The sequence below is a fragment of the Melanostigma gelatinosum genome (genome assembly GCF_949748355.1).
Source record: "Melanostigma gelatinosum genome assembly, chromosome: 12".
NCBI classification, from domain to species: domain Eukaryota; kingdom Metazoa; phylum Chordata; class Actinopteri; order Perciformes; family Zoarcidae; genus Melanostigma; species Melanostigma gelatinosum.
The window spans coordinates 19,355,158-19,373,405 of record NC_136645.1 but is presented as its reverse complement, the minus strand read 5'-3'; the positions used below and the strand labels follow the sequence as shown (position 1 = coordinate 19,373,405).

At 44.1% G+C, this 18,248-nt stretch overlaps 1 protein-coding gene across 1 annotated transcript in view; it reads left to right on the top strand.

Moving 5' to 3' along the window:
- cdh23 (cadherin-related 23) overlaps positions 1-18,248 on the top strand; it is a gene marked incomplete at its 5' end in the record, with an annotated part of 136,382 nt that overhangs the window by 77,324 nt on the left and 40,810 nt on the right. Inside the window, 8 exons of the mRNA XM_079280584.1 lie at positions 8,489-8,553; positions 9,105-9,342; positions 11,344-11,449; positions 11,581-11,708; positions 15,604-15,676; positions 16,603-16,719; positions 17,162-17,274; positions 17,488-17,595. Coding sequence (XP_079136710.1) covers positions 8,489-8,553; positions 9,105-9,342; positions 11,344-11,449; positions 11,581-11,708; positions 15,604-15,676; positions 16,603-16,719; positions 17,162-17,274; positions 17,488-17,595 — 948 coding nt within the window. The remainder of the gene's footprint in view (positions 1-8,488; positions 8,554-9,104; positions 9,343-11,343; positions 11,450-11,580; positions 11,709-15,603; positions 15,677-16,602; positions 16,720-17,161; positions 17,275-17,487; positions 17,596-18,248) is intronic.

The following is an 18,248-nucleotide window of genomic DNA, read 5'->3' as shown; positions in this document are numbered from 1 at the left end:
TTCTGGTTCTCTGGTTCTGGTTCTCTGGTTCTCTGGTTCTCTGCGCCATAGTGTTCAGTGGGAGTGGAGAAATGGTCCTATTGTAAATTAATTCAATGTAATATATTCTAAAGCATAGAGTAGAGAAATGTACAATAGCCTTGTGCAAGAGCACTTTTCAACCCACTCCTGTGAGTCGGCACCAAGTACGATAATAAGGTAACATGTCCATCACCCCACTGCTAAGGACAAGTCATGTCGCCCACCAACTGCAGGAAAGCATTTTGAGTTGAAGTGTTAATTGTGAGAAAACGAATACATGAGGCCCCTAACAACTGGTTATTACACAACGTGGACTACCTGTGCACTTAACTCCTGCTTATTATATTCTGAACTTTGTTTTACATCTCTCCGTACCTGCGCTTTTAAGAGTGTCATTTGATTTGCGGGGACTTCTTCATTTCCGTGATTCTCTGCGCACCTGTCTCACTCAATCTCTTCCAGCAGCCCAAACTGTCTGCATGTTTAAGTGCAGTGAACAACTCAAGGCATTACAATATAACCAGATTGTGAGGCTGAGACTAGCCTCTCGGTGTTCTCTGTCAGATGGCTGTGGGGTGCAGCAGATGGTGGCCAAATTATGTTTTAGCACCAAAAGGGAGGACGGCTCTTTCATTCTTACTCTCTCAAGGTGGCCTGGCCAGCCCTCCGCGATATACAGCAACACACAAACACACAAATGGATTCAATAAAAGACGAGTTAGACATTTTGGGGAAATGTTTCTTATTTGCTTAGAAGATTGCTGTGACTTGCATCACTCACGTCTGTGCATTAAGCTAGAGCCAGGAGCCGATTAGCTAATGTTAGCATATAGACTGGAAGCGGGGCAGCTAAAACACATGTACCTGCACCTCGAAAGCAAATTATTATTTTAGCCGTAACACCCTGTTAGCACCTTGTGGTTTCTATATTTGCTGGTACAGTTGTGGAGAGCAACATCTAGCTGTTTCCCCGCTGTTTCCAATCGCTATGCTAAGCTAAGATAGCGGCTGACCCTAGCTTTGTATTGAGCATACAGATCGCTACGTATCAATCCACTCATTGACCTCAATGGTAAATGGGCTGCATTTATATGGTGCTTCTTTTAGTCTTAGCTTCCACTCAAACTGCTTTACAGCACAAGCCAGCATTCTCCAATTCCCACTATACAAGGAACGACTTGCTCATCTCGAGCGATAAACAGCAATTTTGGGTTCAGTATCTTGCCCAAGGGCACGTCAACAGAGGCTGCAGCGGCCAGAGATCGAACAACTTGCTGTTCCTGTTCGTGGATGACCGCTCTACCCCCTGAGCTGTAGCCATCCCAAAAGAAAGCAATTAACTGATTTCCCCATCTGTTGTGAATGTGTGTATGCCAACAATATTCTAACACAGACTATATCTGTGATGAGTGTTCAGCAAAGTGTTTGTCCATTCAGTACTCATCACATTACTGATGACCTATTTGTTAGCGCATTGCTTCCTCCCAACCTGATCTGCGAACATCCTCGGTGATGGTAACTCATCTCTGTACTCGTGGATTATGTTGACTGAAGTGCAAACTAATGAGTAAATACGGCAAGCAGAGAGGATCATCAGATAAAGTTGTATCCCCTGCTCTTACAGTAACTCTGAGACCGATAGTAGTTTCTCTCACAGTGATTTTGAAGAGCACTGCTGTTTCCCGAGCATGAAAGTGTTTTGCCCTTTATCAACAATGTGTTTAAGGTGGCTGATACATAAAGAGGGTGGGGTCTGGATGGTGTTTATATGATGCTTTATGCTGATTTAAATTCTGCATATTGGTCCCCAGTTGTTTTTAAAAAAGTGCCAAACAGGCGGCCTGATGTCATTGAAATGCTTTGTTTGGGTTAATATTCATCGCTCATCTGATCAGAGCGTATGCTGGTCGCTGCATTACTCGGTGCCCGCTCCTGCGTCCCTGTGGACGCTTATGCTTTACATAGTAGTATACACACAGGCAGTGGCTGTTTAATATTTATGGTGTGAAGCATTACTTGTCATGATAAATATTTATTGTGATTTACTCTTTTGTCTCTGTCCTTTTCTCCCTCACTCCGTCTTTCGGTCTCTATCTTACCCTGGAGACTTTAGACTCCAGCAGCTGCTCGTACCAGTAGAATCACAGATTTTCTCTCCTCGGGTTTCAGAGAATTTGCCTTCTTTCATTTCTTATTTATTACATGCCCTCCGTTATCGTTTTCTTCCCCTTTCTCTGTTTTACCATTAGATTACTAATGGTTTTCAGGTGTTGCATTGATTCACTCTGCGGTTCCCTGTCTTTTGTTCTACTCTCTCCAGCTCTAACCCATCAGGTTCTACCTTAGAGAATATGTACATAGTTTGTCTTGCTTCTATAAAATACATCAGATGCAGCATTCTTCTTGGATTAGTGTCTTCTTCTTCGTCTTCTACCGATGCCATACTGTGTGTTTTATAGTCTCTGTGCAGATGCTGTATGTTTTAGAGCGAAGGCGCAGTGATGAATGCTTCTAGCAGAAGCTTATAAATTACAGAGCGGAGGATGTTTAGCTACTGCCTTTATGGAGTAGTAGTCACAACAGTAATTATAATTCATTCTTGTAATGAAAGGCGTGAGGCCCAGCTGCATGTGGGAGCTCAAACAGCGTCGCTGTTAATAATAGGGCGCTCATCGTGGGTGATCTGACATTGTGGGACCAGGGTGTCAATGTTTGTGAGGATGAACAGACAGGATCTCAGAGGTTGGTTTACTATCCGCTCTAAAGAGCTGTGGGCTTGCAAAACGAGATGAAAAGGGAGTTTGGGGAGTGTAGTGGAGCTGAAGATTGTTCTCCATTGGTTAATTTGTTTGGTCAGCTGTTCACGCATTGAAAACTGAGTCAGAGGGGGAGTGAAAGGGCTCAGGTTTTCTTTGATACTTTTAAATGGAAATGGGTTGTGTTTAAGGCGTCGTCTTTGTTCCTGAACCTAGTTATAAAACAAAAGTAGTGTCATTTCTTGACCTCAGCCCTGCTGACCATAGAGACCATGTTCATCCACACATGCTGTCTTTGTCCTCTCCCTAGTAGTTACTCCTCAGTCGTTATCGTCTCCACATCCTCCCTGTGCTTGTGCTAATCTCATTGCTTCATCATTGACGACAGAAAGAGAGGGGGAGGACCCAGGCCTGTCTGCAATGGGAAGCTGCCAGCCACAGAGAGCTCTGCATTAAGCCGTTTCACTGGCAGCTCAACCTCTATCTCCAGCTTATGCCCACAGTACACTCCTCTCTTTCCTTTTTATTCCAGCGGTAACAGCTGGGTTTTTTTTTTGTTGCAGTGATTCACATGTGGTTGCAATCATTATATGGTGGCTGTGTATGCATGCAAACGGTAGAATTTAAATTGCAAGCTGTCACAGTATGCTGTGAAGACATCCACTTTATTGGACTCTTCCTTTACAAAAGTATACATTGTTAAATAAGTGTTAAAAGTTGCATCTCTCGCTCGCTCTGCCTCTGTTGTCCGGGTGGTCGGGAGATAATAGAAACAGGCTGTTCAATCCTGTCCAGCAGTCGCTGTGAGCACCCCCACCTGCTCGTAATAGTTAAGAGAAATAAAGCAGTCGTAAACGTACGCTCCCCATCGCCATTACACTAAAGTGTCTGCAGTAAAAACACACACAGCGGCCATAAACCCCTGCAGGTGCACGGGGTCACAGCTTCGGGGACTGCGGGGACCAAGTAGGGTGACGGATTTTTGCACCTCATCTCTGCTGAAGTCCTACAGCAGTTTGTGTTCATAGGAACATAGACCAAGACGTTTCGACAAGGCCATACATATCTAATTCAAGTTCCTTCTATTATCCACATCGTCCTTTCAGTCGCACTGTTAGTTGTTGTGTGACCTGATATATAATATTTTGGACTTGTCCGCTTGTCCCACATTTTGAAAAATAAAAAATAATAAACCGTGCAACACATTCGTACGGAATAAAATACTTTATTTGGTGGTCTGGAGTGATAGACTTTAAAACCTAAATTTGGTTGTAAAGTCAGAGTTAAGTCCATTGATCGACTAAGTGAGATCATGTTTTATCTCAGCTATATGTCTGACACTTGTACTACTGGCGTTTTAGTAAAAAATATCATTGTGCAGTTGGAAGCTAGTGTGTTGTCACATATATAAATATGAAAGTGACAAGAATTTTTACTTTTCTTGTCACTGACAGATGTAGATTCTGGTTGCCTTTAAAATGATTTGTGATAATAAGTACAGAAATGTCTGTTATTTGCATTTACAAAATGTGTTGGACAGTTAAAATAAGTATAAACTGTTTGTTCAGTAAGGAGAGAAACAGTTAAAGCTGTTACTACTTTGTGAAAGTAAAACGACAAAAACCTTTTTTCATTGTTTTAAACATTTTTTCCTGATGATTATCGAGCAGACATGATTTGAGGAAAATGATTTACTCCCGTGCTGTATACTGTGATATATCTCACTCTGAATTTACGTTTGATTCCCATGGTGCCTGCAAGTGCAGTGGGGGGGGGGGGGGGGCGACACGACAAACGTCCCCTAACGTTGCTGTGACGATGCAGTGCTTAAATACACAGACGCATGCACCACGGCGTGTGTCACAGTCACAGGATCAAGATTCTGCTTTGTGCGTCTCACACACACGTACAGCACAATACGTGTTAACATGAAGAGGCGCTCATTTAGTAAGTAACTGTTCTCTGTGTCCCACCTGTACAGCATTTGTGAGGGATGAGCTGTGATCCTGTGAGCCAGAGCTGAGAGAACCTGACAACCATGTCCTCATCATTGTCTCTCGCTCAACGATTGTTAGAAACTGGACATCTTTACTGTGCTGTTGGTTGTGTGTGTGTGTGTGTGTTTTAGCTGTTCGTTGTGATTGTGTTTAGGTTGTCTGTGTTTGGACTGGGGGTCATCTCTATTTTGACAGCAGGCTTTGACAGCCAGTAATTGGTTTCCTTTTCCTTGCCTCTCAAAGCTTCTGCAGAAAAAGCAATTTTAGGAGCCAATCAATTCAAATTCCAGCTCACTCACGATTGAAAAGCCTGTGCAGCTTTTACCTCCTTCACTGTCCATGAGATAGCTGGCCTGATTATCTGCTCCTGTGTCCCCTCCAACCTAACCCCAGTTTACACACACACACACTCTCTCTCTCTCTCTCACACTCACTCACTCACTCACTCACTCACTCACTCACTCACTCACTCACTCACTGCATCTGTCTTCCTGTCGCCTGTGAGGGGAAGCTCTAATTTCAGCCTTTTCTTGAAAGCAATTGAGTGTGATAATAAGAGGTTACACTGTAAATGGTTGAGGTGCATATTTAGCCCAAGACTGAATGAACCTGGAAACACCGCGCATCTCTTTCTTTGTATCTATTTCACACACACACACAGTCATATGCACCCCCATACACACTAGACTTTGCCTATAAACACTCCAATCATCGCACACATTCTGTCACACTTGCATTAACGGGCATGCAGACACACAAATGAGCGCACCGGTACACCCAAATACATACCGACACACACACACACACACACACACACACACACACACACACACACACACACACACACACACACACAGTGTTAGCCTTCAGGCTTCGCCTTTCTGAAGGGAAGAAACACATCATTTAACCAAACTGGTCAACTGAGAACTAATTTCTCTTTTGTAGTTACTGCCTGAGGACCCTATGGGTTTGCAGAGTTTGTATTGGCAATCAGCAGTGCACTGACTTTGTGCAGAAACTCTTTGAAACAACTTAGTTTGGATTTTGATCAGTAAACTGACTTTGATACTTCAGGGCCCTGCTCCTTAGCACAGGGAGATTTTTGATCAGTGCAGTCTGGGCCCAGCATCCATCTACAACATAAACTGCAACTGTATCATCTCTGGGCATCTTGACAGTAAGAGAACAGCGAATCAACTAACAGGCTTTTGCACCATCTTAGTCAATGGCGATGAGCATCCCCTACACTTCTTTCAGTTTTTGTAAGCTTTTTCATTTGATTGGAGGGTCCCTGAAAATAGTTAATGAATCCATCAGCATTGCTTCTATGACATGAAAACGATGTATCCCAGTGAACCATCCCAGTACTTTAAATGCTTGTCATAATTGTCAGTGAGGTGATTAAGCACATTAGTTAGGCGGATTGCCCAGCTTTATTTCTATGTCATATTTGTCCTCATTAAATCGTACAATCACACTCTCCCCGTGCACCCCACTTTTTCCGTCCCCTCCAACTCCCCAAACAAAAGAACTTTGAACCCCCACGGCTATGGGGAGCGAATGCATAATACCCTGGTGTAAACGATACGGGCCAGAGGTGTTAACGTACTGCAAATCCCTGCTCAAACCAATCTCTACCATCCATCTGCTGCAGGCCTTCTGCGTCTAAAGTTAAAAGTCTTTGGCAAGCAGTTGGCAAAGTGACCGGCCCGTACTGTCACGGTGATTGGGAGATAGGATACCAACCCCCCCCCCCCCCCCATCTTGGCTCTCTCTCTCTTTTCCGTCTGTCTCTCTCTTCCTCACTGTCTGTCGTCAAGGCGAGAGGGGCTCGGCCGCAGAGGCAGTATTAGCTCCCAGGCTGAGCCCGGCTCCTGTCGCCGCCTCGATAGCTGTCACGCTAACACCCCCACCGCTATCATTGGAGCACTTATGGGCCTGTCACTCACCTGGGAGAGAGGGAGCAAAGGAGGGAGAGGAGGCCTCGAGGGGGAAGCGTGTGCTAAGGGAGATATGTAGAGGAGAGGGGAGACAGTGGAGATGGAGGCGGAGCTTAGGATGCAGGGAGGAAAGGGGGATAAAGACAGAAAGAAAAAGATAAAGGAGGAGGTGGAGGTAGGATGGGAGAGGGATGGATAGAAATGCAAAAAGGGGGAGAGGCAGTTGAGTGGCAGTAAATGATGAGGTCATGGAGACATGACAGATGAAAACTCAAAGGTTAATTTAAGAACCTGACTGGAGTTCCAAACACCTCACATGTATTTTAGCGTCCCACTTTCTACTCGTTCAGCAAGATGCGCTTCGGTGCACTTGACAACAAAGCGAGGGCCGTTTGGACATTTAAAAAACCATCGATTCGCCATCAAGGACGATGTAGTGGAAGCTCTCTGTGAAATTACAGGCTTGAGCTAAACAGCATGGTGTCATTTTTAGAAGGTGAAAAAACACATTGATAGCTGCAGCCGTTGTTCCATCTGTGAGAGGCATCATAGATGGGCACTCACAGATGCACACATACATAACCATAAATGCATTCAATTTAAGATGCAGAGACATTCAAATGCGCACACATACATCCACACCCAGCCAAAAACAGAGCAATAGCTAACACACATTTTGGCCCATTCGCTGTTGTGTATACTCTCTTATGACTCTTATCATTCAACGCTTATAAACACACACACACTCACGAAGTGTATAAGTCACAGCTACATGTAAAATATGGTATACCCTTCAAACACACACACACACACACAGTTGTACATAATAAGGCCGGTATCGGGGCATCACTGAATCACGGTGACCAACATCGTGGTTGACAGAGCGGGCCGCAGACACGTTCGAGTTTGGCCCTTCAACTGACTGCAGAGCCACTGAAGTGGAACTCTATTACAACAGCCTCTCCAGCCACGATCCATCAACGCCGGCACACACACACCCTGTGCGTACGCGTCAGTGCGTGTGTGTGCATGCATGTGTTTACAAAGACAGATTGGTGTTTCATGAAGTACAAGATTCCTGAAAGTGTTGCTCTTTATGTTGCATTCCTCTGACACCATTTTTTATCTGCACGACATATGACGGCAGTTGTGGCTCGTTTCTCGGGCAGTGGTGGGGGATGTGGATGAGGAAAATGTATCAGTTCTTTCATCAGATCAAATCCAATCAACACCTCCGAGCCAAGCATGGCTTTGCATGTTTTATCGTGAAGTTATCAACATACAGTCAGGGACAGCTGTTAGGGTGAGACATTTAATAAACCCAGCAAAAGTCATTGGCAGACGATGTTATTAAAAGTACTGGTTAACCTCACACACACAAGCACAAATGAATGCTGAGGAATGATCTAACGGTTACATTAACATGAAATGGACGGGGGGGTTACTCTGCTTTAATAAACAAGTCACAGTCAGGAATTTACCTCCCTTCAGTTTTCACATTGGCTTTTGAAGGCAGCCGCTTACATAAAACTTAATGAGGTGTTAAAACATTTTTTATTTATTTTGCCACATGAAATTACAATTCCAAAAAACTCCCGAAAGAGCATGGACAATTTGACAGGTACATGTGAAACAAAACCCAAAGTAGATGAGAACAACAAACAAGGATGAGAAACAACACGGGTGGACAACAGAAGCTGAATGAACTGTAAAATCAAAGAAGTAAACTTGATTATAAAAGTAAGTGGGGTTTTTTTGCTGTTTTTCTCTCCAGGCTACAGACCGAGATTCAGGCATATTTGGGGTTGTGCGTTACTACTTCAGTGACGAGCCAGACCAGTAAGATACAACTACACACACTGACACAGTCCACACAAACACACATTGACATTCATTTTTCATTTATTGGGCCACTTTTGAACGATTGTACTGCAGCTTCTGCTTCGCCAGAGACAGCTGAACTACAATGATGTCTGGCGCTTCTCTTTACGCCGGCTCTCTTCAGACCACACACTTACAGCATGACACACAGACACAAACACACGTTCACAGTCTGTTCATTCATTCATTTGAAGAACACAATTAGTGTGGCCTCCTCCTATTTTTATTTCTCTGTTAGCCTCACTGAGCATCAATTTGTTTTGTGATATGCAACCGTATTGCGGCAAACTTGAGAAACATGTTCTTAATAATTATTCCATGCTATGATTTATTATTTCAACATAAAAAAAATGTATTGTGTTTTTATCATAAGAACAAATCAACAAGTGCAACTTTTTTTTCCATTTAACAAGGATGATTCTGAACAGTCATCATGTGACGTCGTGTTTGTATCTGATGTCTGTACAATGTCTTTGATGTCATGTTTTTCCCCGTTTTGTCTTTTGCAGGTTTTCATTGGACGATGAGTCGGGCTGGGTCATTCTGCGGGCCAGTCTGGATTATGAGTTGATGCGGCGCTTCACGCTGACCGTGCTGGCGAGGGACGGCGGCGGGGAGGAGACGACGGGCAGGATCCGCGTCAACGTGTTGGATGTCAACGACAATGCGCCGCTCTTCCAGAAGGAGGCGTACGTGGGCTCGCTGAGAGAGAACGAACAGGCCGTCCAGGCGGTGGCACGAGTCAGGGTGAGACGTGCTGAAAACATTCACGTACACAGTTTTAAACCAGACAGAGGCCAAAAGTACACTCTTGTTGCACTACTCGTTTAAAACTGGCCTTTATAGCAACCGTAAAATACCATAAAAAATAACTGTTTGGCTGCAATAAATTAACTACTTTTCCAAACCAAAAAAAAAGGGAATTTATTATTGATTTAAAATGTTATTATTCCTGTAACACTTGTAAAATTTAGATTGAGAAGTCAGTGGATTGGGGTGCAGTTCATTCATAATTTACACACGTCATGCACACATAAATAGGTACAGCAATAGCAAAGATACCTCCAATAATACAGTGTGTGCATATTTACAGTACATTGATATAAAAACTAGACCTACAACAGAGGACCTCATCCCACAAATACCAGTAATCAGACTCACAAGCCTGTGCTTTTTGCTCTTTCTTCCTCGGTGTTACTATAATCATACAGTTATGTGTTTGTGTGCTCTGTATCCGAGAAGAACAGGTCAGCGTGGTGTGTTGGCCATCACTCACTGCCACACAAAAGGCAGAGGCACACAGGCACAATGGTAACTAATGGCTCAGCGTTTCCTTTGATTGCGCCCCGGAGAGAAAGACTATTAAGTCCCTTGAGACAGCGGCTGCAGCAGTGGCTTTCCCCCGCAACAGTGCACTTTGGCGGCTTGCCTTCACGTTGTGGGAGTCGAGCTGGTGACGGTGCTCAACGCTTGGCTCGCTGTGTTTGATTAGTCTGAGCTAACCTTAAATGCTGCTGATATTAATACGCCGCCCGAGAGGAACAGGGAAGCCAGTTGCACAATTCTGTGCGTAAGCGATTTGCCCTGGAACCTATACTACACACATGCAAACACACATATACTCTGGAATACTGAAATAGATAGGACGCGTGGGACAAAGCAAAGACAGGCTGTAACAGCTAAACCTTGTTTCTTTCATCTTCTCTACACTCCTTATTTTGTTATTTCTTTGCCACTCATCTATTTGATTTGCTGCCCCCAACTCCTCTGACCACTAAGTGGTAAACGACCGCCAAATATGAAACCGTTGGTTGAACGTTGTTGACGACAGTCTGGAAGAGAAAAGTCACAATTTATGTAACGGGTTGAATATGGACCCAAATGCAACACGCAGGATTCCAGGGATCTTTGGCTTTTATTACTTCAAATATAGCAGGCAGAGTTCAAACAGGGTCAGGATCAGAAGGCGGGTAGAACAGGGGCAGGCAGGGTCGGTAACAGGAGATCAGTCGGCGAGCGCGCGCTGGAGAGTCTGGCATTGAAAACCGAAGAACAATCTGGCAAATGTGTCTGGGAGGCAGGAGTCTATAGAGGGGCTTGATTACTGATCAGAGGCAGGTGAGTGAACAGGTGAAGGGAGTTTAGACTGATGAGGAGGGAGTGACTGACAAGAAGAGTGAGGAGGGTGTGGAGCTGAACTGTGACAATTTAGGACGTTGTGGGGGAAGAAAGGTATCGCTTAGTCAACACTTTGGCATCGAATCAAAGAGTTGAGATATGTGTGTGACGGAGAGATACAAGTGAGTGTTTTTGACAACCTGTCCAGCCTTTACTGATGCCAGGGAGGCCCAGTAGACTCTCCTCACAGCCGGAGGACTCTTCTTTAAGTTCCTGCCAACTGGAGAATAATGAGGGGGTGTCATGATTGTTGTTTTGTTGTTGTGGATTAGCCCTGCAAAGTATAGTTTCATCTGTCCCCTGCCTGCTTAGCTTGTCTTGGCTCGGTTGGTGTTCCTCCAGTATTGACGCCTGCGCCATTAATAGCCAGAATCAGCTTTAATCTGTCCAACAACATGCCGTCACTGACTGACAGCTTCCTGGCTGCACACATATGCACAGACTGACACGCACCCATGCTGTGGAAACATACACGTATAAATATACTAAGCGCTGTACTGCAGCATCTGTCCCGTTACACTGTCTGTCGCCACGTCTCACTCAAAAGTTCTCGTCTCTGCCCACCCACAGGCTACGGATGACGATTCTCCTCCCAACAACTTCCTGACGTACACCATCACTTCAGCCTCGGCCTTCCCCAATTACTTCAGCATCATCCTGGTGGAGGGCTACGCAGGTACGCTGACCTTTAGGAGCATACAAATACATTTCGAATATTTATGTGGCTGTTGTGGATGTTTAGACATATTGAAGTTGTAAAATAGTGTATACATCTTGTATGAATGCCTCCTTCTCTCTTTCCATCAGTGATCAGTGTGACCAGGCCTCTGGACTATGAGCAAGTTCCCAATGGGATGGTCTACTTGACAGTGATGGCTAAAGATGGGGGAAACCCAGCCCTCAACAACACTGTCCCTGTCACGGTGGAGGTGATCGTAAGTACAACCCTGCCAAGCATACAAGCTCTCACACAGCGCTGCTTTTTCACATCAGACAACACTAACGTATCACTTGACACCTTAACGGGCAGGAAGCAGTGCCTCTCCCAAACGTGGCGACCAACAGCAACTGCAGACACAGAGCAGTACTTTGCGAGGACATTCGTCTTTTTTTTTTTTTCAGAGACATCATCTGCAGCACACTTTCCATCCACCTATGGACATCACCCAAATATGAACATTAGCAGTCTGCATTGATATTCACGCTGTGAGAGAGCATTTTCTACAAGCTACATGTAAATGCACTAGCAGCTGTTATTTGATGATTAATGTCACTGACACGGATCAGAGGGTTTATTGCTCTGAGAAACAAACACAGTTTCAGAGTTAGACCTCAGCTGCCAGTCCGGTGTCACTCCTGTTCTTTCACCGAGGTCACTGAGGTCAGGCAAGACTGGCCGAATCCAAAAGCCAGCAGAGCATGTGTCCATTACTCATTTCTCATCATTGTTCAGCATGTTTAGCCAATGGGACTTTTATAATTAGTTTATTACATACTTAGATATTACCAGTATGCCAGTGGTGGATCCAACCAGCTTCAATCATCATAAACAGCCACATGATCACCAAATCAGTAAAATGAGCTTGTTGAGGGAGTGCGTGTGGTTCATCAAAGACTCTCGGGGGCAAATTCACAAAAGGATTGAATGGCTTTTGTGGCCGCTAGACCTGCACAAATAAGACAAAAAGAAACAGTGTAATCCTCAAAGCACCCACAAAGGGTAAAATGCACCCGACTGCCCCGTCAAGCAAAAAGCATCTCGGGGCTCCCGTGCTTTTTGCAAGTAGTTAAATCAGGTAATATGCATACATTTGGAACAAGATTGCCCCTTTTCTGTGCAAAGAGCCTCATTGCAAAAACAGTCAAATTCACAAAGATCAGCGCTAACAGTCTCACGCAGTTACAGTCGAATTATGAGCACCTTCAGAGAGTTGGTGGTAACTGAACCGCATTAATAAGAGGCATACCGCCCAGACTTTCCTGTGATCATGGTAGCATTGAATGATGTTTTTTTTCTTTTCATGCCATCTCCTCATACAGTCTGAAGGTGTGCCTTTGAGAGAACCAACAGCACAGACTGGGATGTTAAATCACATTGAAATTCCTTATCTGAAGTTCAGAGGAATTCCTCTGCACCTCGTCTGTCACGACCTGTTGCTCTCGATTTCAAAACGTTTGGTTTTTGTTTGTTTTTTCTCCACCATTGTTCTGCGGATGGTTTTCTTGGTGCAAAAGCCAAAATGTGTTCTTTGCCACATGGATAATTGCAATCAGACTCAAAAGAAGGGCACTTCTCGCTCAGCTGCAGAACTTTGTGGGCGTGTTTTTGCTGTAATTTCATGAGCACGGTGAGATATCGCTGTGAATTGGACCTTGAGACGGGGCGGATTTCGGTTGCAATTGATGCTGCTATCAGTGGACGCAATCTATTTCTTTGTGAATTTGCCCATCAGGCTTTAATGAACCAAATGCAATCTACAGTTTGATCCCATTCTATCTATTCACCTCCAACTTGGTGTGTAATATAGCCTTCCTCATGTACACAGGTATCTACGGTGGTTTTCTGTTTATCTATTTTGTATCTACAGTTATTGTGAACACTGTAAGCAAGACTACTGTTCAGTATAACGTTTTTCTCTTTAATCATTGCCCTGCTGCAAAAAATCCCCTGCGTCTTCCCTCCTTTTGTGACAATGTGTTTGTTTTTCATAGGTTCCGGTACTTCAATCGTTAAAAACGTGTTTGTCGGTGGCTGTTTTCCTCTTAGCTGAGAATCCTTCTAATTCACACTTTTAATATATTGTCAGGCATTGTATTTTCATCAGAAAGTATTTAATGACTCTCCTGCTGCCCCAGCAGACACACCCTGTGAAAAACTCCCCACATTCAAACGTTTTCCGGAAATCTTTTCATTAAAGTTCCCCTCAGGTGTAACTGAAAAATGTGCGTGCCCGAGACTTGGGAGAGGAACTTCTGGAGCTGTTGTGTGTCCTGAATGAAGACGAAGCTGTCTTGTATTTAGTACAGTCTCATCACTAAAAATCTTATTTCAAGGCACTGGAGAAAGTCACAGCCACACAGGCCTACTCGTGCACGCAGTAGATTACAGAACTTGTAATATATTTTTTGTTAAACGTGAAAAAAATCATGTATAAAAGACCATGTCATGATGTCATGCACGGGCAGTCTCCTGTCACTTGGTTTCAGTGAATGCCTTTCCATGTTTTTTTTACACTAAGGCACTGCGGACACCCTGTGATCCATGTCTGTTCCAGATCAGGTTGTCTGTGCTCCCTGTGGCGTTCTTAACTCTGGGATGACCGTGTTGCTTTCGTCAGATGACTTAGTTAAAGGCTGTGAGGAGACCACGTCCACTTGTTCAGTTCGACCCGGAACACATGCCATGTCAGATTCATAGCAAGTTATGGAACATGTTTTTTATCTCATACCTCTGTATATCACGATAACGTATGGCTTTAGAATAAGTGTTGCCCATAGTAGAACATTAAAAAACTAATATTAGGATCTATAATATCTGGTATTTTTCTGTTCTCTCTCTCTGCATGTACGACAAGGTCCAGATGGAATTCACCTCAACCATCTGTAATATGAATGTGCTGTAACGTACTGCTGACTGCTCTGTATAACAATGCCAGGTGTTATCATTTTATAACTTTTTGTCTGTATTTTTTCTTGTTTTGTAAATAATAAACATGAATGTTGATCTTTGCTAAGATACTATAAATGCAGCAGTAAAACTATAATGAGCAAGCATAACTCATAAACAGCATCTCTACTGGCTCTTAAGCTCATTTCCCCTGATCGACATTCATTATACGAGCAACTTTTAGTCATAAAAGAAGAAACGACTGGATGAATCCAGCTGGAATATTCTATGCAAGAACAGTACACGCATATCTATACACACCCTACATGAGGGAGAAATATTGTGTTGGAATGCAAAAAAAACAACAGGGAGAGATGTGCACTATTCTGTATTCCTTCTCTCGCTCTCTCTCTCTCTCTCGCTCTCTCGCTCTCTCTCTCATCCACAGTGTCGTGACTCACACCACAGAGGTTCATCAGCAGCGAGCAGCATCACGCGCACACAATGCTTTACACCAGTGTAACACGGAGCCCAGATAGATCTCATGGTGCCAGTGACTGTTGTTAAAGTGTTAACATTTCCCAGCCGTTCACACACAGTGGGGAATCTCTGTGAATAGCCACACAACTGGATGTGTTAATGTGAAACACAGTTTAATTCGATGAGTGGGAGGTTGTGAGAGATGTAAATGCTCTGAGAAAGTCTGTGAGACGGTGGGAGCTGGTCCGTGTTGCAGTCATTAATTCCTGTCAAATTACCGGTCTTCATTACTCTTTGTTTTTGGGAATGCCATTGTTAATAATGTTTGGAACGACTTCCTCGCCGATTATTGCAAATGTGTCTTCTTTTTAATATCTGCCTCAGCTTTTGCATTAGTTCAATTCTTGTCCAAGTCCAGTTTTTTTTCTCACTCCTGCAGTTCTAAAGCGAAGAATGCAATTAACTACAACGCACTGCCTGGCTAGGATCGTTGGTTTTGCTTATTGCGTTTACTTTATTGATCAAATGTTGCAGAGTACCTGATGAGATGACAGAAACAGAAGCCAGCTCAACTAAGACATTCTAAGGGAATTTCAGCGTAATCCGAAGAGATACTACGACTATGTTTTTACGATTAAAAACATTTTGTGCTCCTCCGTGTCTGAATCGTTTTGAAGCACATTTGCATTTTCTCATTGCTTGGCACATTGATTTGAGCTGCTGTCGATGTTTACCTCCTCCAGGATGAAAATGACAACCCACCGGAGTTCAGCAAGCAGTCCTACATCGTCAAAATCCCAGAGAACATTATTGCCGGTGAGTCACTTTACGCATGTGGGGTTACAGTTTAGCTGCTAGAATGCATTTTCTGGAGCAAAACCAACACAGCACTCAAACACTCCAAACACCACGTGTAGCACATACAGCCACCTCTTATTTGAATTGCCTTCCATTAGCATTTTCAACAAATAGCGCTGCTTTCTTGGGGGTATCTTTTTATTTTTATTTTTTTAATGCTTTATTTGAAACGATTCCTCAGGCAGCCTCCTCTACTGTTTTATTTGTTATGATTTTGCATAATGTTTTTAAATGCTCCGTCAGAATGCAGGATATTGACTATTCGCGGCAAAATAACTGGCTGCTCTATTCATTGTCATGCATGCATTTAGAAAACTCTTTCATCCCAGACAATAGATTAGTTTCCAGTCGCTGGAGGGAAATGAAATGTCTGACCGCCCCTCTGAGCTCTAGCAGACACTGGCCACTCTCTGTGTCTCGGACCCGCTTTAAAGGAGCACATAGCTGAGCGGCTTGGGCCGGGGCTGAGGTTTAGGGGACTATGGCTGAAGCGCTTGGCCCCGAGCTGGGGGCCTAAGGCGTGGGCTGCAAGGCCGCACTCAGGGCTAGCCCCGCGGCTCTGGCTAGCCTCTCATCCCCCTGTCGGCCTTGGTATTGATCAGGCTTGTGCCAAGTATAGGCTGTGCCAAACAAGCTGATAATCCACTAATCCATAAACCCACTCGGTGCCATGGCATCAGTTGAGCTGAGGATGGGGGCGGTGAAGAAATTAGCTCTCTGAATGCCAATTCAGTCTGTCTCTGCAGCTTGTCTCTCTCTCTCTCTCTCTCTTTATAGTCTTCACATATTTTTCCCATCACTCAAGTTCACTTCTTTTTATCCCACTCCATGAGTTGCAACTTTCTTTCTGTCTCACTCCCTTCATCCCTCCCTGCCCTCCACAGGGGCGACTGTGCTGCTTGTGAATGCTACTGATTTGGACGCCTCCCGGGAATATGGCCAAGCCTCACTCATCTACTCCCTGGAGGGCTCCTCTCAGTTCCGTCTCAACTCGCGCTCAGGTGCGTGCGTGTGTGTGTGTGTGTGTGTGTGTGTGTGTGTGTGTGTGTGTGTGTGTGTGTGTGTGTGTGTGTGTGTGTGTGTGTGTGTGTGTGTGTGTGTGTGTGTGTGTGTGTGTGTGTGTGTGTGTGTGTGTGTGTGTGTGTGTGTGAGTTTTTCCTGAAAGTATACTTGTAATCAATTTCTTGCGATCGTTTTGCAGTCAGTTCATACTTGGCCTGAACATGATATAGATCTGCCTGCAGTATATGTTTTCTGTTTCTTTCTTCAGCTCTTTACTTGGTGGCATATTTTTGCATTTGAGTTTTATTTTGACTTCATCTTTTCATCCTGACATGAGAGTTGTCTTGAAACATGTGTGGCCTTCACTGAGTTGTCCTGGTTGTTGCTTTCTTGAATTAGTTTATTTTTGTATAATGTTGATCTGATTCTACGTGTGTTCAGGAGAGATCACCACCACGGCCCTGCTGGACCGAGAGCTGAAAGCAGAGTACATCCTGATCGTCAGGGCTGTGGACGGCGGGGTGGGACCTCAGCAAAAGACTGGCATTGCCACGGTAACCACATTAGAGCCGTCGTCTTTCCACAGCTCACAGAACAAACCAGTTTCCTCTCCACTGTTTAATCAATGCTCATTTGGGATCAAATTGTATTCGAGTACGTATATACTGCACTTTGACGTACTGCTATGAAAGGTCTCTCTCTTTACTGACGTCAAAAATAGCTCATTTCCCGTTTACCTGAATTCCCTTCACTCCCACTTTGTTTAGGTGAACATCACCATCCTGGACATCAATGACAATTCCCCTGTGTGGAGAGACGAGCCATTCCTAACCAACGTGGTGGAGATGAGTCCAATGAACACTGATGTTATCTCTGTGAGTACACCTGAACAACCTGGTAAATGTAAATGTTTTAACGAAATGTGTGTTTGAACACACAGGAATGCTGATGCTTATCATTTACTTTATTCTGAGTAGAATGGACAGCTGGTGAAACATAAGGAATTCATTTCTGACTTTGCAAACTTAAGTCAGGCAAAAAGTGTGTTTTCATAAAAACTTTGGAGGTTTTAGAGGAGAGTATTTCAAGTGTGAAGAGTGAACATTGTTGCAATACAACCGTCTTCATTGGGCGGCATACTGCAGATGAAAAACAGTCCATGTTGATGGATGCATCTGCATGCATAGTCCTCCTCTGTTGATGGACGAATTGCCATTACTGCGTAGGTCATTGCTAAGTAAACACTCTAATATTACCCCAAAGTCTCTCGCCGTCCTAGTGTCTTTGGCAATGTGTTGTTGTTAATTAAGCCCTGATTGTCCATTCATTAAAGAGTCGTCAGTGAGTGTAATTAAGGGAGTCCGATTGCTAATTAAAATGTAGCCTGCAGTCACACGCATAGCAAATTATTTAGCTGCTAGGTAGAAAAGGAAGCGAGAACCCATCCAGCAGAGCAAGAGAGTGGAGAGGAGAAATGATCAGGAGAGTGAAGTGAAAGATACACGTGTTGTTAAAGCGTTGCTACGTT